The sequence below is a fragment of the Patella vulgata genome, chromosome 8 (assembly GCF_932274485.2).
Source record: "Patella vulgata chromosome 8, xgPatVulg1.2, whole genome shotgun sequence".
Classification (NCBI taxonomy): Eukaryota; Metazoa; Mollusca; class Gastropoda; family Patellidae; genus Patella; species Patella vulgata.
In genome coordinates, this window is record NC_065886.2 from 24553968 (window position 1) to 24581042 (window position 27075).

Genomic DNA, 27075 nt, shown 5'->3' on the forward strand with positions numbered 1-27075 from the left:
GCTAAACATACCCCACGGGGGAATACTACCGGTGTAGACTGTAATAACCAGACGCCAAAGGTTGCCATTCAATTGAGACTCTTCGCGCATTTCGCCTAACATAACTGATTCGAAATTAAAAACAGAAACGATTGAATGTAAATCAGTTTATATACATTCATGATACATTATTATATGCGTTGGCACCCATATATGTCCATCTCTAGGTGCCAAAGAAAAGTGATTTAGTTTCTTTAAGCTGTCATATTTTAAATAAAAAGTGTAGTACGAAACAAAGAGGCGGTAAAATAAGAATATACACGCTTACAAAGTCTCACTATTTATTTATTTTGATTCAGACGATGAGTTGTTCCGGTAATGCACTTAATGTTATAACTATTATATATTTATTAAAAGGGGAAACATTACAAACTTATAAGTGTTTTATTGTTCCGGAACGCATCTCGTTTATAATAATAGAATATAGAAATTCATCAACCTTTTCTTACACACGTGTCTAAAGTCATTCAAGAATAATGAGAAACGTGTTATATTATTTTCTCTTAAAATATTGAAATAAACGCGTTTTTTGGTTATTTATTAATTGGTCTGAACATTATTTGTGTTACAAGAAAACTGGGTACACTGGTATCCAATACACTTCCGTGTGTTAAACAAACGACAAACACGTGCATCCACGTGTCAGTATCGTTTTACGTTAACGTGCACGTTGATGGTTGAGTCTTTTTAATTGACTGACATCAACATCGACGTTCTTCGAGGGGAATCTATGATGCACCTGTGTGTTTAGTTCTCGACTGAAAATGGGCTTCAAAACCAATCTAGCTCGTCAGTGAAATCAGTGACAATTTAATTAAGGTACCAATTCCGCGAAATGATCCAACCTGATTAAGTGATTAACAACGTGTATACCTTAGAGATTTGAACATATGTGCCCGATCTGTTCTTATTCCTTACTAGCCAACCGTCTTCGTAACCTGAGTAGTAATTATCTCACCTTACTCTCTATACAATCATCAATCAAACCCAATAAAAATTTACCTGAGCTCGTCAAATAATTACATACATATACAAGTATATTACACCTATTGTGTTATACTTAGCTCATCAAATAACTTTTTTATGTTTTGTTTATATGAAAGACTAACAAAGGGATACTATGCAATAATGAAAGTAATTGTTGATTTTGGCTCGACATTGTTTGGACAAGGTAAACTTGTTAGTGATGGCCGCTTTCTACATCAATGATCAGCAAAACTCAGGTAGACGCATCGAAAACGAGGCTGGGGGCTTCCCATCAATGGAACGTGTGTACATTGTAATAAGGCCTAGCGTCTATAATGTCATATGGCCAAGTCTTCGCCAATCAGCGATTCGTTAAATTATAATAATATTAATGCACCTTAAAATCTTGCCTATACTCGTTCACTCATTATTTACGAAGCTAGCTTTAGTGTAAGCGAGGGGGAACTCGATAAATAGATTGAATAAGTCACATCCGTTCGAATTTATCTATATACCCCTTACTGGGAAAACACTAATCATTTATACCCGAACTATGTCTTCATACGGTTTATACCACCCTCATCAAATGCCGCACCAGGTAAGACTATTACATATATTTATTATTTATCATTATTTCATATTTTATTTATTTTAACATCCTTACTACAACAGGTTTTTCTTTCATTTTTAATCAAGACAGCCTACTTCATTGTTTATGTATGGAACTATATAAAACTTTTATAAAACTCAGTCACAGACGACAACAAAAAGATGAACCGGTGGAATTGTACTTGAGTCAATAGAAACGCGTTGAATTATTTGTATATACTTTGTTACGGACATAGTTGTTTGTTATGAATTAATAATTTTTCTGACAATTATTGCTGCTTATTTATAAGCGAGTCTTATTCACTTTCAGGGATAATTTTAAAGCGAGATTATGGGTTTTTTTTAATGTGCGTCAAAATACATTTTATATATAGAAATAAAACCGGATTTAATATATTATTATATCTTTTGCAATCAATTAAGTGGATATACTAGGAAGTTAGTTATTTTAGAGCTCAAGGTGATTTGGTAAGAACATTGTGTATCTATAATATATTTTTTTTTTATGATAAAGAAGCAATACTACTTACAATTTATTTTGTGAGTAATACGACTTACATTTTATTGTGTAAGTAATACGACTTACATTTTAGTTATTCACATTTATGCATAATTTCATTTTTGAAATCGCAATTTTTACTCCCGTAAACAGGATAATGTGTCATATTTTGTCAACTAAAAAAGTTAAAGTTCTTTAATTAAGAGAATAAATGACGGCGATTGCGATATGTGCCATAAATAATCTTCAATTCTTTATGTTTGGCACTTTTTTTAACAACAAAATTTTAAAAATAATCTAATATGCATTGTTTAATTTACGTTAAAAGAATATTATTATATAAACTTTAGACTATTTTTAACTTTGTTGATTATAGTCATGTTATGAAGATAAACTTGTCTTCGATATGACATTTTCCGTGCAATGTTTGAAAGGTAATGAAATAGTGTTGGAATTGGTTTTGTTGACTTACATCTAAATACGAATATGTTTTACACAACTTCACGCTTCTGTCGTTTAAATTCAAATGCATTTTATCTAAATTATCCCGGTTGGTACAGAAAAGTAAGATTTTAAAATCTCTTCCACTTCATTTCAAACTTACTTTCTCAATCATTAATTTTTACACAAAAAAAAAGAAATCAAATATTGTGATGGAAAATGGCGCGATGACATTTGACAATTTATCGAAATTATCTTTTTTTTTTTCATTAAATCTATACAGGGCGAGGATATGAAACTGGTCTGTTTTTTCGGGTCTTGAAGTTAACAATAACAATACAGAAATTGTAGTTTATTCTATGGTGTAAACAATATCATGGATAGAATGAATTACTACCATTTTATAAATATGGCATCATTTTAAAATAGTCGTACAATTTACTGGTGACTATAAAAGCATTAGTGATTTTCATTCGAAATTATAATTATTAAAATTATAATTATATCCACTATCCAAACAGAGGTTTATTTTCTTGCCTTTTTTTTAAATCAATGATCTTTTAAAATTGATTACTTTTTGTTATAAATTTCACGAAATCTTTCATACCATTTTTTAATATATTTCTTTTTAACGTAATGTGAACAATTTCGTCTCAAAATATGTCGCGTTTTATAATGAATATTATAAATCACTTTTTACTAATCGGATTTATTATTGTAATGGGTTTTTTTTAAAGTTTTTGTATGCATTATTATTTTCTAGAATATTTTCTTTGCGTCCTAAATGAATGGTAGCTTTTGATCTTTTTTCTTTGAGAATTCTACGCAACAACGGTATCTACACCACAAAATCTGTATGTGTATAACCTGTGAAATAGGCTGTGTAGAATCAATGCTGTATATTCTATACTAGATAAGAATCTACAGATATATATCAATGAACATTTATTATTTTCAAATAACCTTTGAGCGGGTTTTCAAATCTTAAATCTCTGTGTCACCACGCTAATTTTTCGCGTCATGTGGTATATACATAGATTCTGTTTTTTGCTGCTATTTTTTTTTCTAAGGAAAGACATAATTGGGACTGAATGTTTTATGAGTGAATTAATGTTCTGACACTTAAAGAAGTTCATAAAAATACAAACAGTTAATATTTAATAATATCGATTCATTGAACCCTGTCCACGTCTGTTTATTTACCCCTTTTTCACACTTTTCTGCACATCTGGTAAAGGCAGTCAAAAATGGCCACCTCACGTGACAGTACGGTTCTGAATAAAACGGCACGCGCCAGTCGCGAGGGTAGGGGTAAATCAGCAATGATGCGTGATTAGTTAAAATTTACACGGGGTTATAAAAAGTACACAAAAGGGTGACAATTGATGCGATGGGGGAAAGGCCAGCTGTTATATGGAGGAATTCGGGTTAGAATTCTGATACAATTTCTCCCCGACGCCTTTTGTGGCACAATACAATAATATCTATAATCATAGACGGCCATTGATAATACAGTTCAGGGCAATACAAATGATTCTATTATCCATAATCCTAAATTTACAAAATTCTGCATTACACCCCTTGAGCAAGAACAAAAACGAAATGAAAGTATACTTCTGAAGCTGTTGAAAGAAAGCCACTTGTAACTAATCCGAAACTAAGCAGCTTATAAACATGCGATACAAAGAAAAACATCGAAGAAGAAGGTATTAATATGTTAGCGCCTACCACAGGTGATTTTCGGAGGTACCTAAACTTCCAAGATTAGAAAAGATGAACACAATACATCTTGTACAAAAACAAAGTAAGACATGTGTTTTTCGTGTCTGTGTTTTTCTAAACAATATAATCGGTCAGTAATTATTAATTAATCACTTCCAACCAGTCGTGTTGATTTCTGTACAGATGTTTTCCGCGAACGTCGTACACCTTTAGAAATTCGCCATTTTTTTAAAAGCATAAATAATGGCAATATGATATCAAATTTCAAACAATGAATATCTTTTTATTTTCTGAGATCAAATTGAAACTGTGTGTTTTTGTATAAAAATAGATCAAAAAATTTTAAGATTGAATTACCGCACCCAAATAAAATACAAAAGTATTTAAATCAAATTTTAAAGAGTCCCATATCAGATCTACAGAAATGATTTACATTCTTATTTGAATAATATTAAAATCTTTAATAAACTGTTTAACTGGTAATCAAAACAGTTTAAGATTTTCTGAATATATTTTTGTTTAATACAATGAGACTAGACATGACGAGAAACTATAAAAGGTCTTACTCGACAGACAAACCACGGAAGCAAATAATATTAAAATCTGTAATAAACTAGTTAACTGATAATCATAGCATTTTAGGATTTTCTAAATATTTTGATATGACATTAGCGAAAACTAGACTAAATTAGACTAGAAACTAAAAAGCTTTTTACTCGACAGACAAAACACGGAAGCAAAATCTCTGCATATAAATTTAGATGGAACTTGTTGATTTTCACAATCTTGATTTATCCAACATGTTCCTGGAGTTAAAATAAAGCCTACATATCGGTAATACAAAGAGACTGTTTTTAATTGCCGTGTTTTTATTTTTATAATGCTATCAAGTGTTCGCCTGTCATATGACTCTATACCCTTTTTGTGCAACACAGCACCATGATTTAATATTTTGCGGTAACGAAAACGAAGAGCCATTTATTTATCTCTACGTCGGTCTTTCTAATTATTATTTATGAAGCTCGGTGGTTAAACATGCGGTTAATACAGTCTTAAAACAAAAAACAACGGGGGAGAAGGCAGGGATATTTATTACACGTTCGTCTATTGTGTTTTTTATGGGTTCGCTTTTTGAAATAAAATTGTTGCCACCTTTTGATTAAAGACAAAATAAATCATAAAGAGCTCGGGTGAAACGTAAAAAAAAAAGGAAATTTACAGCTAGGAGTTGAGAGGGGAGACAATTACCATGAATGAATCTGATTTAATGATAAGAATTGAGTTTAACCTTGACGGTAATACAAAGTGTAAATGAATATGGATATGGTTAATTAACAACATCTTTTATTATAACCATATGGAAAACGTTGTTATAAAATTGGTCATATATTTTTAGTAGGATAAACGGATGTAATGACGTAATACGGAAAAAGTTACTTAGGCCTATTACGTTTACCGACGAATAAAATTTACAGTGATAACTAAGTACCTCGCTTTTTTGCAAAGTTGGAACTGTGGTCTCATTATGTAGAAGAGGGGTAAAAGGTAAATTGGATCCAAGTTCAGTCTTCTAAAAAGGATTAGGGTTAGGGTTAGGCTTAGTATTCCCCAAAATATTTATTTATATAAAGCAGGGGTAATGAGTTTATTACCTTATACTAGATTGGGGGGCGAGGGGGTGGCCGGATGGTTAGGTCTTAAGGTCTGTCATTGAGTCAACTGGCGTGGTTTCGATTTCCCGGTTGTACGTGACAAGGAGTAGGGTCGCCTGTCCAACCTCGTGGGTTTTCTCCGGGTCCTCTGGATTCCTCCCACTGTTAAAGACCCCTACGCGCAAGCGAATTATTGAAATAATATTGAACGATGTGTTAGTCCCGAAATGACCTAGTTTGTGTCGAGTGAACGTTAAACCCAATCTCTCTCTCTCGATCTCTCGATCTCCGGAAATTCCCCAACCTCCCCAACCAGCCCACAATTATCATCTCCCAATGGAGTTAGAGGCGTCGGCTTACTATCTAAATACGTGGTTGTGGGAAGCGTCGGTAGCTCACTAACCACAAGTTTTGGGATTTTCAACATGGTTTTAGGACGGAAGGGCTGGCAAGGAACAGTGTCTAGTAGTTCAGGTTGAAAGAAAACCCAAGGTCCAGTGTACACCTTTGACAATTGGGATTTGACGAATGCTCATCTTCATTAATCCCACGTGATATCTTTGTTGTCCAATAAAATATGGGTTGGCGCTTCAAGTTTTAAGATCAAAAAGCCTAGGTCAGGGTCGGGTCTTGACATACGGAATGAATGTGCAATGATATTACATTGAATTAAACTAATATTGGGATATCAATCTGTTTGAGATCGGATTAGAGGTATAACCAAGGATTAATACCTTTTAGGATAACTTATTCTAAATTAGTTCAAGAATATCTTTAAGGATTTAGCATCAAGAGCTACTTTGTTTGGAAAAGAACCGTTTTAACCAATAACATTCACATTTAAATATAGATTTAATTTCATTTAGATTGCTCTTAAATTTTCGTCCATGAGGTACATATATATCAATAACAAGCTTGGTTTTTTTTCTACATCCATGCGTTTTCGAATACGAGTCTTTGATGACTGTAAACCTATATATTTTACTTATTAATTATACACGTACAGCGGATCAAATTATATTATATACACACTTGATTAAAAGCACATAGTATTATCGTTAATATCACCATATGTTTAATCGGGGTCAATGGTAAACGAATGATATATCCTTTTACATTTCAAATGCATATTTGAAGCACATATTGTTGGGTGTGGGATGGGGAAGGCGGAAGTGTGTGTGTGTGGGGGGGGGGGGTAATATCAGTTTTAGTGTTTCACTTTAATGGGCTAGTTCATTTCACAAACTTACTAGTCCTAACCCATTATAGCGTCGTAATGTCAACAAAAATGTATCGTGTGCTCCGAAAATACGGTCCGTGCAACTCATAGTCTTGGTGCAAGCTTTAAAGCGGAACTTTGTTGATATTTTATCTTGTCATATTGTAATAGAGATAATAAAATATTTAAAGAAACCTACATGTTATTACTGTGGTAAATTCCCTCTGCGGATAATATCTGCGATACCACGCATGTGGAGCGGACGTTAAGCTACACGAACGAACAATTCTGTGCATATCGAAAGTTGAATTATCAATTATAAAGATCGTCGTCAACCAAAAACAAAATGGTAAATTGTGAGTTTAACAGGGGCCTGGTATAATAATAGACTGTCTATTTAATCACTGCCATTCTTCTTACCCTTGCAGGGTCACTACGTGAAAGAAGGCGTTCAACCATCAGCCCACTACTATTGCCTTCATTAGCCCAGTTGGTGCAGAACAGTGGGACGTTAAACCCCATTTCATTCATCCCTTGCCGTCGAAATCACCCAGTAAAAGCGGACGTTAAATAAATATATCACACATTCTTGCTTTCGATATAACTTTATTGGGGAAGCTTATTTCACACACTAGAACATATTTTTCAGTCTTGCCATCTCTTCAATACAATATGTTTAAAATTTCTGGGAATTAAAATCTAAAGATGGTCAATGTCAATATCAATCTTCCATTTTAAACCCGTTTTTTCAAAATATAATTGAATACAGGATAACCAATGTCCTGGAAGTCTAAGTAAATCTCACTTTCGCGGGAATTCATTTCAATTTCTATATATTCTTAAGAATTGATATTAATTGATAAGGAAAATAATAATACTCGATTGTTTTTCAACATGTTCACAATGAACTATTTTCTTTATTTAAATCTATTTTTATATTATGGAGAATGACACGATAACAATATTGTCAACCATGATATTTTTTTTTTTCTTGAAAGAGATCATAAAAAAACGACGAATTTTTATTATTTTAACAAAAGTTAATAACAATTACTCTATCATAATTATGATATTGAAGTGTAACACGTGCAGAGAGGCCTTACAAACAATCAGTCCCTATCTAGTGATGAGTGATTAAGAAATGAGGTTGGATGTATTAAAGGGTGTTTTTAAGTAATTATCTAATTTAACATCAGGTAAGTGATATTACTGACACGTGGCTATGTCAATCATTATTGTAAACAATTAGGTCTCGAGAGGTTGTAGATTTCACAGGTAATCCATTTCACCACTTTGATATTTCTTGTTAGATTGACATCAAACAAATTACCAAAGTGATCACCCAGCCTTTTATGACTCTGTAATCGAGGTAGGAAACCATTCATCGAATGTCATTTGGTATTTGATGTTAAATTTCCAAAAGAGTTGTTATAATATTTCTGATAGCCGTTTAAAGGTATTGGTATATAGGTGCATTAGTACATACGCTTGATTATTTATCTTTATTTATATAGGGTGTAATGAGTAAACAGGAGGAAAAAAATATGAGGGGGCAATTTGAATAACTTCCAAATCGCAAACTAAAAACCTGATTTCGATCATTTTGTTTCCTTAAAGGTGATCGCGACATTTTGTTAAAAATCTGGATTTATAAATGAATTATAGATTTAACAAATATCTCACAGGTTTTACAAGATTTACTTTAAAATAGCAATATGGAGATAAACACTAGAAACTGTATGTGTTGATATCGGCAGATGTATTTTTGTGTGAAATGTATCCTAAGATCATTTGTACAGAAGTCAATTTTCGTGAAAACGGTTTGCTAATATCCGTCCATAGGCTACAGTAAATCGGTCAATATTTTTGGGTTTTACAGTCTGGCATACAATAAGTAAAGTACACCAAAATATTGTCACCTATTTGAGCTCTCCAATTTTATTGATAAGTGGTATCTGGTGTTTTAGAAACAGCAAGCACACCATTTAAGTTAACACCGAATAATGGATACCTTCTAGATTCCCAAGTTGATCACAACATAGGATTTGATAAAGATGTGTTTTAACCAGTAGAAACTATTTTCTTGTCTCATCTTAGTAAACCATTTTCTTGACTGCAATTTTCTAGAAAAAAAACCATAATTATCGGTTCTTTTTCTTTTCTCTCTCAAGAGATGTTCTTGTAGGCTATTAATAATATTTCTTTATCATGCCATACTATCTCGTGTATGGATTTTAATTTACATTGTAGCTAACAGTAAGAAAAATTATTGGAACAAGTCACGAAATCGCACTGATTTAAGATCTGCTCTTATTTTTTTTTTCAATTAATGTTTTGTTTTTCTATATATTTTTTTAACCCACAATCGTATTAACAGGAATTCTCTAATTAAGGTTTAAGTAGTGACCTGTGTCGTGCACGCGGTAGACAGACGTCTCCTATTTTTTCTCCTTTTGATACATTTTGATACATACGCACATTGTATTCAAAATATTATGTTAATTAATAAATTGTATAACAGGAATTTAATGTCAAAAAATGAATTTCAAGGTCGATACATCAATCATGCGACTCCCTTGGGGGCAAAATAAATATGCCCGATGTGAATAAGACCCCAATATAAGCCCAAAATAAGGTGGCGGCGGACGGCTATAAGATCCATTTGCGGTGTGGACGTAAAACAAACGATGTTGTAGTTATCTCCCCTTTATCGTTATTCATTGCAGTTCTAGAGCACACCCGTGTGTTAATCAATATTTTCCACCACAATCAGGTTCTCCACAGTTATTGGACACGTTAAGTATTCACTGAACCGACATAACAGCCGATAGCAAACCTTAAATGAAATAACTGCTGTAGTTGGATTCTGGCATTACCTCCCTTGAACTGTTTATGCGCAATTATTGATTTTTTTGACACGAGTGAAGAACAAATGAATGATGGTACATTTGTTATGTTCAATACCAGTAGGCTGCTGTGGACACTGCCCAGTTGCAACTATTAACATCCGACTATATTTTTTTTTCTAAACTTGATTTAATAATTCTGTTTAATATGCATCATTTCATGTTCAATGGGCGATGATTCGAAGAAATGAGTTCTGGTAGAATTTGCTGGCTTGTACAAAAAGATAGCAGTAGTATGATTACTTTATTTGTCTTAGACATATTAATGGCGTGGGAAATAAATAGAAAGCAATGTAAACTTTAATAGCCCTAACTTAAATTAGTTAGAATTGATCAATGTGCATAATTTTGTAAAAGCAGCCTACTTTTGACTGTGTATCGAATGAATCTCCATTGTTAACCTTTATTCTGTAATGTTGGAACTTTACGTCATTTAGGAGGGTTGCAAAGTGATTTTATCTGTTAGACAAAACATGCCTTAGTTTAAATTGTCGTATTTTGGCATTATAGAATTACACTGTGACTGGGAAAACAAAAATTATTCGACGATGTCCCTTATGTTTCTATTAATAAACGGAGTTAATCAATGTAGCATCAATAATAATATTAACTAGATTTTATAGTTAAAGAGAATTTCATTACATTCCACGCAACAGCTGTTTTACAAAACAAAATTATTTTTCCATTCGTCAAATCATCATACAAGTAAAATGTTCTATCAAAATTAGGAATATTATAATTAAAGAAAACCAGAGTTATAGAAACAAGAACAAGGAGACTCGGTCATCAACATTCCAAAAAGTATGTCAAATTTATTTTCATGGAAATATTAAATTCGAGAAATTTCTAATTAAAGATGCATTATGTAAGAGCTAAATCTGCTTAATCCAAAATCAACTCTCTAATCCATTGGGTGGTTTTGATTTTGTACGGATTTAAATACGATTGCCAGTTAATAAATTTAAAAAATTGATAGTCGAAACTTTGTTTTCATCATAACAACGGTAGCAATGACAACCGAGACTATATTGTTCTTCAAACAGTCATAACTCCTCTCAGAATGAAGTAATTTGATTAAAATTTTCAACATATTCCCTTTTCATTATCTATTGTTTAACTATTATTGCGAGAACTATCAGCTCTTTGTCTAAATCGTACATAATGCAATTTTAACTAAAGGCACAACTACTATGAGATGATATGTGTACAAAGTTGCATAAAGATATCTTGAAAGATTTTTTAGATATGCTCCGGAAACAAAATCGGGACGGACAGGCCCATTTCAATATCTCTAATTCGTCGAGGTATAAAAAAAACAGAAGAGAAAGTATACCATTTTTGAAAAAAGAAAATTAAATTCCGTCTAAAAATACACATTTTAAAAAAAAGTCAATATAAGTAAATAAATCATTATCTTGGGGTTTTTTTTTTTTAGAAAAATGTATAATACGTTTTAAAACTTAAAACAAAAACGGTAAAGCTCGATTTTCAAAAAAATTATAAACTCCCAAAAAAAACAAATTTTAAAATTACTTGGGAAAAGCACATCGGTTAAACAATAATTACACACAATCGAAATGCAAATGATTACAAATGTGTGAAATTCGTTTACGTCACATAAAAAGATCATTATTTGCAATCGAAGGTAATAAGCACTTTACCCATTTTTCACGAGAAAGTTTTGACATTTTTGTCCTATTAAATCAGTATATTGGTTGTGAAAATGTCTGGCGGCATCGCCCTATGTCAACCAACAAACTAAATTAACTGTTTTTGTTATGTTTTGGAGTAAGCTATAATTAAATAGTTAATAAGAAGATCAAACCGCTGAAACTGTCAGAAATCCATTAAAAGCTAAAATAATTATGAAATATGAGATATGTTAATGCGAAGGTAGATGGCATTTTGATAACTGCCACGTCAATATGTCTGTCGACCATAACGCGCTTGTAATCTGCGCTCCGAAAAGATGAGCCGAAGTCGTCAGATTTTCTTCACATCAGAAATCGGGCGGCCTCCAACAGAGAACCCTCAGAAGCATGGGATGGCAATGATACGATGTTCGCTTCTTATATAGTTGCCAGTTGAAGCTGTATCCCGACAGAAGCTGTAAAATGTAATCAAGTAGGACAAGCGAAAATTACAATCCCGTAGAGCTTGATTGTATTAAACAACGGTCTAACGGCTTTAGGAACAATGCTACATGCAAGCTGAACAGACGTCACCGAGCACTATGCCATATTATATCCTCGAGTCAGTCAATTCCCCAATCTATCATACTACCACCAGTGCTATACATTTCTTTCTTTTCTGCGTCTACCATTGTCGTTCTAGAAATACGATTGTTAAAAACCGAAAAAAATGTTAATAAATTAACCCTTGGAAAGCTTACCACCATATTGTTAATGCTATAGAGCCTGGTCATGTACAAAAGCTATGACATCACGTCACGAGCAATTTAGCTCGGGTGTCTCGAAACCTAGGTGATATGTTCTATTATTTATGAAATTCTGCTAAAATATTGATGCGATAAGAATGCAGATTGTATAAAGGGGCATTTTCCTCTCGAGCTAAAACACACTAGCACAAGTAATGTCGGAGAGCTTAGATAAGCGGCTTGTTTTACGAAATCAACGGATTTCTTCGTTCTCATGAGGTAAGACTGCATTTTTTGATAACGGAAGAATCAGATAAAAACGTCTCTCTAGCTGTGTTCGTCTTAAAAGCCTACATTGACACCTAGGTTTGGCCTTGTCAGGTCTTTCAATCGACTACTTGTTCACAAAGCGGTGGAAAGAGAACAAAATTCAATAAGTTAAAGCAGTATGTGGAACGCTTGTCACAACTTGCTTGTAATCAGCTGTGATATCTTTGAGTAAGGATCTCGCCAGCTTGTCGAGGTGACAACGAAAGGCTAGAGTGAAAATTGGCATCACACCTTTTCAGAGAGTCTGCCGAATAATTTTACCTAAAGCGGTCGAACGCGGGCACGAGCTATTTGGTTATTTCTTAGCTAACGCTTTATAGGGCGAACCATTAGCTAGTGAAGCGACATGTTGAGAGATTAATTCAATCTGGGGAAATAAACGTAAATCCCTAGACTCCAGTCAACACCATTCCACCCTTCAATCATTAGACTAGTCGAATTTTCCCCTGCGCAGAATTGTCTTTATGATATGGGATTCGACAAAGTATAGCCGGGCAACTTGACCATATTTGATCATAAACACGTAGATATGTAATTTTGAATTTCATGACTGTATTAGCTGAAATGAAATTACATTTCCTAGATGAATATTTCTAAAATGTTAGGGGGGTTGTATAGCTGAATGGTTAGCGTGCGCGGGCTGTATTGTAAAGTCTGTCATTGAGTCGACTGGCGTGGTTTCGAATCCCCGGTTGTACGTGACAAGGAGTAGGGTCGCCTGTCCAACCCCGTGGGTTTTCTCCGGGTCCTCCAGTTTCCTCCCACTGCTAAAGACCCCTACGGCGCAAGCGAATTATTGAAATAAAATTAAACCATATGTTAGTCCCGAAATGACCTAGTTTGAGTCGAGTGGACGTTAAACCCCATTTCTCTCTCCCCCCTCTCTCTCTCTCTCTCTCTCTCTCTCACTCTCTCTAAAATGTTAAGTTGAACTTCTTAAATTATTGCCAGAACATGTATTCAAATTTTATGCAATCTACTGAATATTTCTGAAGTCGAATATATCAGTGCCCTTTTGGGAGACCACATTTATGTAACAATATAAATAGTAAATGCAGGAGCACCGCACTAAAAACAAAACGAAACAGACAAAACAAACCCGCGGACAAGACAAACTACATAGACATGTTATATTTACTAAAACAGCGTCTGTAATGCATTACTCGAAACCTTAGAATATCATTCAATTGCCATTATTTCCTAGAACAATAATTACTAGAATAATTGTGTAACATTGTAATTACTAGAGGGATGAGCATGGATATATAAATCCATGTACATACACATTGTATATATGTTCATGATATATATAATATTTACTAAACAATTTTGTGTGTACATATGTATATATTTACGAGATATTTGATATTTACTGGAACAAAGTGCATGTTTATATACAAGAACATGTTACTGGAACAGGGCTGTATAATAATTTCTAGTAGAACATGGGACTATAAATTAACTAGAGGATTGTGTAATAATTCCTAGTAGAACATGGGACTATAAATTAACTAGAGGATTGTATAATAATTCCCCACATTGGATTATATGTAAACTATAGATTAACTAGTAGATTATGTTATAAATCCTAGTACATGTAGAACATAAATTAAAATCCTTAAACTATCAGCAAAGAATAACTTTATTTCTCGTAATGAAAACTGAAACTGTCTATTTTATTTAAATACTCATGTATATAGAGAATCTCCTACCAGTCTTTTTTGATATCAAAAAAGACGAGTAGGAGATTTTATTTATCACCCAATCCCTTCTTACATGCACAAATAGATAAATATAATTATTTGCTGTAGATTTTTCTTTTACTGAACATTACGGCGTAGTGATACATCATTTTTTGACAGCAATTCAACCATTGCAAAGTCCTTTATATTGACCCAGTGTTTCCATCAAGGTCAATTAAATAACAATAGTTCATTTTTAATAAAAAAAAAGATACTTTTAATAAGAAATGAACTGTTCTTTGAAAATAAAAAAAGTAGTTCCTTTGCAACTGACCAATCAAATTCATGGAAAGCGATATCTCCTAAGGAGATATCGCAGTAGATTATGAAATATATCACACAAGCGATATCTACTGTAGAATGTATTATTGGGTGATAAACTAAAATATGATCAAGTTTACTTGCTGATCTAGATAATTTTACTTATTGGATAAATTTATTAATTAGACAATTGTACACACATTTTAATTTGTCGCATCAATGGAGGTACTGGTGGCCATGCTATGATACATACCAAAACAACAATTGTTGCATAATCCCAATTTTAAACCTTATTTACTAGTTTATTTTTCATTTTCACCATTGTTATTTAGGTTATTCATTGTACTGTGTAATCGATATTTTTATTAATAGATTGATGTTTGCATAATTTCGTTTTCTCGTGGATCGAATTTTCATTTCGAATTGTTTTTTGGTTTGCATGGGATTTTTCTTTTGCATGTATGTATGGGGGAGGTAGGGGTAGTTCACGTATACAACAAACATTTTATTTGGCATAAACCGTACAATAAATTGGTAATTGTTTTTTATTTAGAAATAATAAGCCTATGAAAGAGCTACTGGGATAATTAACAATGGAATATAATAGTTAACAAATATTATAGTAAGCTGTTAAATACAAATTTGCTCAGTATCATAAGGTGCGATTTTACTCACAGAACTAGGTAAATAATATCGTTGTCTTGGTTGTAGTGTAGTGTAAACTGTAGCGAGGCTATACTTAGACTAAAAACCTAGCACATGCGTCGTCTATTCACGGGGCACAAGGCAGGTTCCCAGGGGTCAAGTATCGAAGGTGTGTATTTACTTCTTGACGATTCTATTGAATATCTAGAGTATCGTGTTGTAATATAACAGCGATTATTGACTGTAAATTGTCAAGCATCCCGAGAAGACATCCAGGTGAATGGATTCAATAGAGAAACACAACCTTGGATGTTAAACGGTTGCGTTCAAATTACAGGTGGCATTTTTCCCGCGAATATGTATTTTTTAAATCGACATTTGCTGTTCGATTCCATCTCAGATATTGTCGTGAAAATAATCCGGTCTTTATTTTTTATTTACCACAATTTTACCATGACGCGATATTTAAACGGAAGAAAATATATAATATTGAATATTCTTTACAACGTAAGTATTGAAATAGAAAAATTGAAGAAAAACACGCGGTGATCAATGATGGTTTTTTGTTACGGTAAATATTGAGTATTTTGGTAAATACAGTGGAAAGAGACGCGTGATATTTTGATAAGAGTTGCGATAGGAAAGTGTCGTGTGTATTCAGACAGTTGTTACGTTTATTCATTCAAAATTCTCGTTTTATTTTATTTGAAGATTATCAGTTAAAACAATCCATTTGTTTATATTCGTTTACCGATTTCGATTGCTAATCGATAATGTGATCGATTACTTATCATTTTACATTTAAAGATCGAGCCAGAATTCATATTGAGTGCACGTGTTGTCTGCCGTTGTTTTCTTTATCAGTATTTTATTCGATTTCAGTACAACATACGTACATTTGTAATGTTTTACAGTTCATATTAATTACCTATATTTAGAATCTGATGTGATATTAGATATCCGATGATAGAGACACTTTAAATATGTGCAGGAAATCTATCTGTTTCTCCGAAAATATTTCAATTGTTTTTGTTTTTTTGCGCTCTTATCCTTATGTTTTAATTTTTTTTCTTTTACACATTTTTTAAAATTCACATTTGTTTCTTTTTTCGACATTACTTTGTTGTTGTTTTTTTCTTTTCTCGGTTTGTTAATATCATCTTCTTTAATTATATTTCTGTATCTTGGTTATTATTATTTCGCCATTTGTTTACCTCATTCTCATTCCCTTACATAGATTTGGAATATTTGTAACGATTATCTGAAATCTCTGTTTTTTCGGAATGTCTCGGTTTCTCTCCTGCATGGTTATACGTTTCCATAGCAACAAGTCCTCGTGGACGTGTTTTACCTTCAGGTTTTTTAATTAGTGTTATACCAGTAGATTATAAAGTGCAGTACTTAATTAGAAAACGAGAAACAATTACCCCACTCTATTAAAATACATCATTGTTATGATTAATATTGTTTTAAAACACAATCATCAAAGCCATAATAGCAAAATATTGACGCTTTATTTTAGCGCATCGACTGCCCTTTACTGGCAGTCTACCTTGTGACTAATTATTTTTGTCGTGGTAAGGAGTGACATTTCCATGAGCTTCGTTTCGCTCTGTGAATCCATTACCAAAATTAGAAGAAACCGACTTTATTGCTTGGCATTTGAAGGCAATCGATAAAGCCGACCATATTTCATCGTTCATTCAAATTGTCGGAAAATTAAAATACCATTATGTTCTTCTCGCTCTTTCTATAATATGCTGATATCTAAATAATTATTCCTCATGTCTAATTAATAAAATTACTTTTTAAAAGAAATGAAACGAATTATAACAAAACCATTCATGTGATGCCATTCTATGTGATAAAACGGAAGGAAACGGGGATATGATATAATGTCGGTTCATTGACTACCGAAGAGGCGATAAAACATATGGTGAAGCTATTCGCTTCGTCTGTAAGCGTATTTGCAATTACATTTTCTTTTTTAAGCTGACGTGTACGTCGGTATTATAGGCACGTGCATGCAACAATCAGCACGTGCTGGATGTCGTCTGCGTTAAGGCCAATCGACGTTTCACCATAATGTTTTTATCTTACCTTATGTCAAGGGACTATTCACCCCCAAATTAAAATGCCTCGGGTAAGAAGGTCTTAAGAGGGTCACGTGTCTAGATACACGTGCGCGATTACCTGCTTATTATCACAATGCACAAGGTAATATAAATAATTAGTCAATTGTATATAAATATTGATAAGAAGATCATTGATGAACCAAAAAAAAACATCTTCAATTGAAATTGAAAACGCCAAAAACACGAACAATAGCTGAAAAGAACTTTTTTTTTTTTAAATGATACAAAAAATAAAACACCCCTATTAGTTCATTTAATTGAAACAATAACGATGACGTGATACATTTTATATTCACTAATTATCTGTGTATTAATTGTATAAATTTCATACATGTTGCAAATGTAAAAAGAAACAATAAACAAATGCTAAAAATAAAAGCATTGTTATTCTCATTTTAAACTAATTCTATAGTAAATATGACACGAAAAAATAATATCATATCGGAAAGCACAATTTGTTTTTACCTATATTAGATAATCTCACTTTAAAAAAAAACCCTATATAAATATTAATCGATTTTTATATTTAAAGAAAATTCAATTATTTTGTTTTTTGGAAATATTAGCTGAATCGTTCAAATTATATATTAGCATCGTCTATGTTTGCTCTATTAAACAGCGTCAGATACAATGATAGAGAACCTGAGTGGTCTTTTCTTTGCGCCAGACATTTATAAATTATGTATTACTTATCTCGATAGTACACTCAATATAGACTACTAGCGTCAAATATTTACTAGTATTGTATCCAATAAACTGTCATGTACACAATAGAGATTATTGCTGAAATCTTTAAAGGGGAATTGTAAAGTGTCAACATCAAATACGTATACTATACATGCATGTGCACGAATCGGTGTGCGCATAAGCTTTGCAGATACTATTTAATTGGCAGTTTACCCAGCTAACATATACCCCAAAAAACTGAAAGTAGACACCAGATAACTGGTTTTGGGTATTTAAAACAGTTATCTAACAAATACAGCTATCTATTGGCATTGACATTACCCAATTGTTTTTTGACCTTGACAAGGGGAAACTACACTGGACTATTTGAGGTCAACGCCGGGATCGAACCCGAACCGTCTCGATTAGCGATCCAGCACCTTACACACTGAGCTACCGTAGTTGCTTTAGAAAATGGACGTTAAGCTCTATATTTCTTCTGGTTAACTATACAACAAACTGCTTAAATATTTAGGAGTAACATTTAATGCAACAAAAATATAGTTATGCATAGAATAATAATCCAGATAATATTAATTAATGCAGTTGATAAAGATAAAACAATGAGATAAAATTCTGCGGTGCCCTTTAACGGGACATTAAGAGTTTTCAACGAGAAATATGAATATATTAATTATATGTAACATATTCAAAATAACTTTTGGTCCAAACTGTATTCAAATCATTGGTCATTTAAAGTTTGCATTGGTTTCCATTATTTCCACACCGCCATATTTATTTCTTAGTTAATAACGTAATAATTTTTTTTTTCATTTGGATGAAAATGGATCATGGAACAGGTATAGCTCCTCATACACAGCATATAAAATATATTGTAAACAGATCTGCTATGTACATAATGGGAAACAAATACAATCATATAAAGAAAGTCAATTGTATACACTATTTATAAAAATAATAATTCTACTTTCTTTTTCTCACTGTAGCCAATCAGACTTCTTTTACATGGATGTACTTAGTAACATAACAACTGTCTTTATATTCATATAGGGTGGGGGCGAATGGTTAACGCGTGCGCGTTGCATCAAAGGTCTATCATTGAGTCAAGTGGCGTGGTTTCGAGTCCTCGCTTGTACGTGACAAGGAGTAGAGTCGCCTGTCCAACCTGGTGACTTTCCTCCCACTGCTAAAGACCCCTACTCGCATGCAAATTATTGATATAAAATTGAATCATATCCCGAAATGACCTAGTTTTGTGGAGTGCACGTTAAATCCCATTTCTCCCCCTCTCTCTTTACATTCATAATATATATGAAAAAAATAGAACTCAAGTATTCAATTTTACATGTAAGCCTACACTAAAAATAACACAATCTATATTTTTGAATAATTGCGTAAAATTTATTTTACTTTGTTTTATCGTTAATTCGAATCGTCTTTCGACATAAAATTTGCTATTTAAACAATTGGCTTAAATGGTTTACTCCTAACATCACATTCTATTATATATATGTATATATATTTTATATTATTTGAAAAGTTTATCCTTATTCCCCGGAATATCTGGACTTATATAATCTCAGCAAATAACACGGTCCACAGACAGCAACTTATATTTCATCATTTGTCTGATAGAATTATTATTTTTTCGTTTTTCAAAGGACCCCAAAAAGCCACAATATATAATAGCAATAACGGTCCCAGTTTCTGACTATGCTTACACAGGCATGACGCAAGTTGGAAATCGTGCAGCTGAACCATTCGTTGCTTTTCCCATGATACCATCATCAAAACAGAACACAACAGCCATAATCCATAAGACAAATTTTACTCAAAGTTTTAAGAGATATTTAACTAGAAGAAATCTATAGAACGATGTTCCAGGTAGTGTTAGGTCGATATACAATAACGCATTCTCCCCGATCATTTTTAAGGTGAAAAAATATTTACGGTTTCCTAAATCAATTTCCTGTATAATCATAAAAAAAAATGTGGAATTCAAGACTAAAAATAGGTTATAAATCTGTAAGCTTCTCCATATGTATACAAATTCCTTTTTTTTTTTTTGTGAAAATTATAACGGTGATATTGTTGATTGTAGCCTACGAGCCGCAAAGATAGGCGATGACATTGTAGAGAAATATCAGTCCACTATACGTCCATCTAACTTATTATTTATTCTAACGGTATTTTTAAAAAAATGTATACCAGGACAATTCGTGTTTATTCCGTTTAATTACCTACTGAGCATGCGTGGTGAATGTAGCCCACGTGACTCGGCGCGCTTCAAACAGGTGCAGTGGTATTCATGGCATCACAATACAAAGCAATATTCATTTCTTGAAGCTTGTCAGTTTCCCATACTTGGGTGACGCGATACGCAACTTAACATCGGCCCAGTATTGAACAGACTTGTGGTACGGACACTGCTGATGTGGAAACTTAAGCGGCATTAGAGACTTGTTTTATCGTTGAACGAACATGAAACAACAAACTTTGATGGGGTTGTCGCCTATCTCAGGTGGCGGGAACCTACCGGGTCGGTATTCCCCGGCATACCGACCACCAGAACGAATGCGCTGTATGACAAGTAGTTCGGTATGTTTGGGATTATTTTATTATTAATAAGCTTCATGTTGGCTTTTCATTTGGAAGTTCATTAGCTATTCTGGCGGCCGTGTATCCTATATGTCTAACACTTTCGCTCTTGGCTCGTCCATTATTTGCTGTGTTTCATATTTTATGAAGTTGGCAGCGAGTGAGTAAGATTCGTGACCGATGTATTTAAGTAAGCATGGATTATAAGGTATAGAGTGTTTTCGGATATTATTGACGACTGCTACAAGCAACATTGATTTTACTTCAAGATTGGCTCATTAACACTTCTCTATACACTACTTAACTCATTATCAGAATTTTTTATTCATAGTAAAATGGATATTCTTTTGTTCTGGATTCTAAGAAATATAGAATTTAATTCTGATGGATTTTAAAATTTACCGGATATCTTTTATAATTTAGAGTGTTTCTTTTTAATTTCTGAACATTTGTGTTTTTAATGATTTGTGGTTTTTTTGAATTTTCAGTTATAAACTTGTTAGGATTTTTTGTGTTTGTTTTTTCATTTATTTTATAGAAATGTTCTTGTTTCTGCGATTGAAAGATGACATACACGTGTGCACAAATCATAATTAAAAATTCATGTTTGGGGATTATAAATTTTCAGTTTATTTTCATTATTATTAAGGAATAGAAATAAAGACAGTCGTTTGTATTTTGCTACGTTTTGTGTCTTGTTAATTTTTTTGTTTGTTTTTGTTGAATTTTTAATTTGATAAATTAGTATTAGACAAGCCATGATGAAATATTTATGGGGTTCTGACATAAATGTTTTATTTACATTTTCGGTTATCTTATTATTAAGTTAGCTTTATCGTTCAGTCTTCTCATTGTTTCGTGTTTGTTTTAAGAAAATAGGGATGTTAGCTAAATAGTAATATTTAATTCTATCATTTTCTTTTTGCAATTGCATAATTTTGACGGGAAAACCATTTCAGATGAAAATGTGAACCCATTTCTACGGTTGGATCTTTATAACTATATATTAAACATATTTTAAAACCCTTTTCACCAGATCTTTGAAATGATAATCGTGAATACCGTAATTATTAATAAAATCCCGTTAAATTAACTATTTAATTTCTATGTTTTCTGCGTGTACGATAATTTGACCAAAACTCTAAGAAACGTATATATCCTTGTGTGACATTCCCAAGGTCCTGTTGAATATTTAATAAGTATTGTGTATACATTGATAAATAAAGGTCATATACTTGTATGTAAATACTATAACATGAATAAATTATGAACGGAGCTTACGGAGCAAATAACAGCATTTTCTTTACAATATTTTCTCATTTAGGATGATTGAATGAATTTCTGTAAAGTGTAAATTGTGTTTTCTTCAATTTCAGACATTTAATTCGTAGTGACAGAAAAAAAATATCAATTTATTTGAAATAATTCATTTGTAATATATGTATTTATGTTTGCTAGTAACTGTGAACCGTAAGGACGGGATGAGTTATTAGAATTGATACATTCAGGTTCTTTCCCACGCGATGCGATGTTTTCCATGTACTGGCAAATTTCAATTAAGTAATTGCATTTTTTATTTTTAATGGAACGAATTAAAGAGAAAGGGACCTGGATATACACGCATTATTAAAACCAGGATTGTCAATTTTAGTACAGCACATTTTTACAAGATGGTTTAGGATTCTTTTCTTCAGATACTGGACGAGTACACGCTTTCTCGTCTTTTGATATGTTTAACGCTATAGATTGTTTTAATGTTAATGAATCCCGTTTTTGTCTTTTCAGGGCAATTTCTTTGGAGGCTTCGATGATGGAATCTTGGCGCGAGCGGAAGCACTGGCTGCCGTGGACATCTCCAAACCCTCCAGCATGAAACCAGAGGGTCTTTACGGCCACACTCCCGAATTCACCGGACATAATATGCATATGTCTCGTTCAAACATGGGCATGCACAGTCATCCGAGTTCCTTTGGACCTTCAGACAGTATGCTAGATCAGCTAACGGGAAGTCCCACAAGCATGTCTCTCGGACCGGTCACCAGCATGTCCGATCATCATAACCAGATGAGTCACCATCACCAGATGTACAACTCAATGTACAGCCATCCCAATACCATCAACAACCACCCGGGCTTTCCACCTCATCCCGCCTCCATGCACCACCCGGTACACGATACAGATTGTGATCCGCGGGAACTGGAAGCCTTTGCAGAACGGTTCAAACAACGAAGAATAAAGCTGGGAGTAACGCAGGCCGATGTGGGCAACGCGCTGGCCAATCTGAAAATCCCCGGTGTCGGGTCGTTGAGTCAAAGTACGATATGCAGATTTGAATCACTAACTCTTAGTCACAATAACATGATAGCTCTGAAGCCCATTTTACAAACTTGGCTGGAGGATGCCGAGAAGGAGGCACGAGAGAGAAAGATGGAAGGAGAAGCAAACATGATGGGCGGACCCCTGGATAAAAAACGGAAACGCACTTCTATAGCAGCACCAGAAAAACGCTCACTCGAGGCTTATTTTGCTGTTCAGCCTCGACCCTCGGGGGAGAAAATCGCTCAAATCGCTGAAAAACTCGAACTCAAGAAAAACGTAGTGCGTGTCTGGTTTTGCAATCAAAGACAAAAACAAAAACGTATGAAGTTTTCGGCTACCACGGCGGGCATGGTTCATCATTAATTACTTCATTGGTCGTGTTATATGTTATTTTAAAAAGTGTGCTAAATATTATATTAACGACAAAATAGAAGTCGTGACAGTAATTTATTATAATAAAAATAAAGCAATTGTCTATAAGACGTGTGCTAACTGAAAATGTGCAATTGTGTTTCCAGATGCATTCTGGCCTCTCAACCAGGTTACCTAAATTAGTGTGTGATACGTCAATTTTATTATTATTATTATTTCTATTATTATGGAATGTTTTATTTTGACAGAACTTTGACATTAGTGATTCTATACGTATATATATAGATATATACAGTGTGAGTATTATTAAAAATATCAGAACTATTTGCATCATCATTTCAAGCTAAAGGAATTCTTTTGGATTCTTTCATCTTCAATTCATGGTATATTGAGCATCACCGTACTAATTACCATTACCACAACAAATCTTCATTATCATTACTCCCGTTGTTACAAATTAAATGCATTCACTCTTAATACGGATTCACTTTGCTCAATGTTATTTATTTTTTGTTAATTTTTCATTGTGATGTTATTTGTAAATATTAATAGAATTTCTGAGTGTATATAATTAATATACTTATAGTCATATACAGCTAGGTTTTAAGCTTTATCGTCAGTCTTTTGTAGTTAAAAGCCCCTTTTAATCAATACATTGAATGTTTTTAAGAGATGTCATTGGTGTGTAAAAGAGCATTATGGCTCTTGTTTCTGCGTTTAAGCATGGTAAGCCGGTTGTAAAAAACGAGATTAGTCTGTCAATGTTGCAAGACAAATCCTCTTTAGTGAGACGGAGCTTACCGAGTGAAGTATTTAAGTATTTAATAATGCCTTGAGTGGTATTCCCTGCAATTAACTTTGAAGACTGTTTAAATGAATTTTACTCTCTGATTCATCCCAATTTTCATTTTAATAAACCGTTAAGCAAATTCGCATAGCTCGCGAAAACGTATCATCTTATCCAATAAGGACTATAATAACTATGTAATTTTAGGGTAAGACGGTTATGCTCCCATTTCACTGTTCCCATATCGAGCATTAAAATACAAGGGAGTCGTATATAGAGACGCTTTCACTTTATCACCTCCGGGGTTACAGTTAATAAAGGCTGACCCCTGTTCATTTCACACTTAGAACATCTGCCGTTTTGTAAAGGAAATTTGTTTAAGGTCGGTAGAAAATTGAAGCACCCTTAGATAATTCATCGCTTCTCTCTCTCCCTTAAATAAGACTTCACACGGCATCGCTAAGACATATTGATTACCTTTGTAAGATGCTAAAAAAGTAAAGAAGGGCATATTTGTTACTTTGAATAGTATAGGAAGAAATTCCCATTCAACGCTATTATATTATAATCATTAACAAAAACACATCCTTTCATCCTGTTACTAATATAAGTTGGTCAAAATTATTATTGTAAACATCAAACTATTAGAGATCTTTAGATCTCAATGAAAGGTGTTATTTATTGTTTAGTTCGCCTTTACGAAATATGAATCCTGTTCCATATAACAATATCAGTTTTCATAATTGCTTGGTAAAGCGAGTTAAAAAAATATCATGCAAATGATACTTGCATTCACGTCTGAATATTATGAGTTCTAGAAAACCGACAAAGCCAATTTAAAACACCTCGTTGTGAAATATATTTGCCATATTTTTATTTATGTTTATTTAACTCATTATTTATTTAATCTTTTTTTTTAAATAAATAATATTCAATATTTATTTTAAATCCACACTCAATGATCTCTCAAGTCTTTTGTCTGTATTCATGTCGTGTGTTTATTATGTGATTTTGTGCATTTGTATTTTTTAGAAAAAAAACCTCATTAACAAGAAGCCCGCGGCCTCGGCAAATTACTTAATTAAATATTTATGACTATTCTGAGTCAAGGAATGTCATTGTATCTGTTGTGCACATATATCTAAGATGACTTATTATCTTTTATGTTTATTATGTTTACGCTTTATTCCAATTTGTACGTTTTGTGTACGTCTTGTTTTCACTCGTTTTTTTATGTTTTATTTTTATTTACTATGTGGTTTTTTTTCATCGAACAGTTACCATTCCGCATGTAGGTCGAATAATTGTGATATTCGATTATTATTATGTCTAAAAGAACAAAATCTTCAATTATTCTACAAAAAAAAAATATATCAAATTCAATTTTTTTATACACCTTTTATTTTGAATTATTTTTTGTTAAAGGTTTTACATTGTTGTGATATATATCATTATATATTTTTTATTTTGATTGGTTTTTTTTTTTTTTTTTTTGTTTGTTAATTATTTTTAATTTTTAAAGTTATTTATTTGGAATTATTGTCTCAATGAAATCCTCGTTTCGTATCTTTACGACGATTAACTTCAATTGGTGACGTCATACCAGTTACTGTTTTTCATAATACTGCATTACAACTAAATTGTCTGTAATATTAACCGGTGTAAATGGATAATACATTAAACAAAACATTTTACAATAGTAGCCTAAATAAACGATTTTTAAAGGGAGTCATGTTTACAATACCGGCTTCATTACTTTTTGGTTATTGTTAGACGAAATGGGCCATAGGAAATTTAAACCCTTGACTTATATGAATTATTCAGTGTCATTTGAAAAGAACTTGATCATATGTAGTTATTTAAAATCATAAAATTTAAAAAGAAAAACACTAACAATTTCCCTTTAACTTTTTAAAAAAAAAAAAATTATATAATTACGATATTGATCGGTTATATATTCATATGCATAGGCTACCTCTTTTATAATCGTATTTAAATGATATTTTATGCATTTCGTTTTTCGTGAAATGTGAAGAATTTTGTAATCAAAAATATATTCTTACATGTACTTAAATGCAAATGTCTTAATGAATGTTGTTTATCCTTTATACAAATCAAAATATAAATAATTTATGTTTAATGATGCTCTTGTTTTTAATGCAATATGTAATAATATAAGTAATACTCTAAATGTTATTTATATACATTTTGATGATGTATATAATATGATGTATACCCAACACGAGAATCTGATTGTATATAATGTGTAATATAATAAAACATTTTTATAAACAAAACAACATTTTTTTTTATTTATTTCTTTTCTCGTAGTTTGTTTGCCATTGGTGTTATGCACGTCTTTACAGAGATTGGGGTGTAGTTACTTGACATGGGAAAATTGGAGGTCCGAATGGCAGGTTGTCGTGGTTTGACATCTTTTACTTATTTATAAAGTCTGGGGGTTTAGTTGCTTGGAATATCAAAACCTCATTCCGATATGTGTTGATGTATAGTTACCTATATTAGACATCAATAGAGAATTTATGGCCGTTCATTAGTTAAAAAGACAAGTCTGTGATTGTAGTATCTACTTCCAGCATGATTAATAAATTCATGTAAACAGGTGATGGGCGCATAATTGTTTGAAATTTCCCAAATATCTGCACGGATCTACTGCACCAGAAGACCAATGGTCAGGGGTGTAAAGGGTTATTTGATAGTGATTTAAAGATTAAAATGAAAAATAAACAAGGCTAGCTATCATATTAA

General features: G+C 32.7%; 1 protein-coding gene across 2 annotated transcripts; it reads left to right on the top strand.

Moving 5' to 3' along the window:
- Nucleotides 1–1484: 1484 nt before the first annotated feature.
- Nucleotides 1485–25608, top strand: LOC126829664 (inhibitory POU protein-like). Of its 2 annotated transcripts, none has more exons than XM_050559680.2 (2): nt 1485–1603; nt 22614–25608. In XM_050559680.2, exons 1-2 carry the CDS (start codon nt 1559–1561, stop codon nt 23508–23510), a joined length of 942 nt encoding a protein of 313 aa, XP_050415637.1. In that variant the 5' UTR covers nt 1485–1558; the 3' UTR covers nt 23511–25608. The 2 variants fall into 2 exon arrangements, 1 of the variants encoding a protein (XP_050415637.1); XR_007683487.1 differs by lacking the exon at nt 1485–1603 and adding an exon at nt 12640–12709 and having other exon boundaries at nt 22614–22741.
- The last annotated feature ends 1467 nt before the right edge of the window (nt 25609–27075 follow it).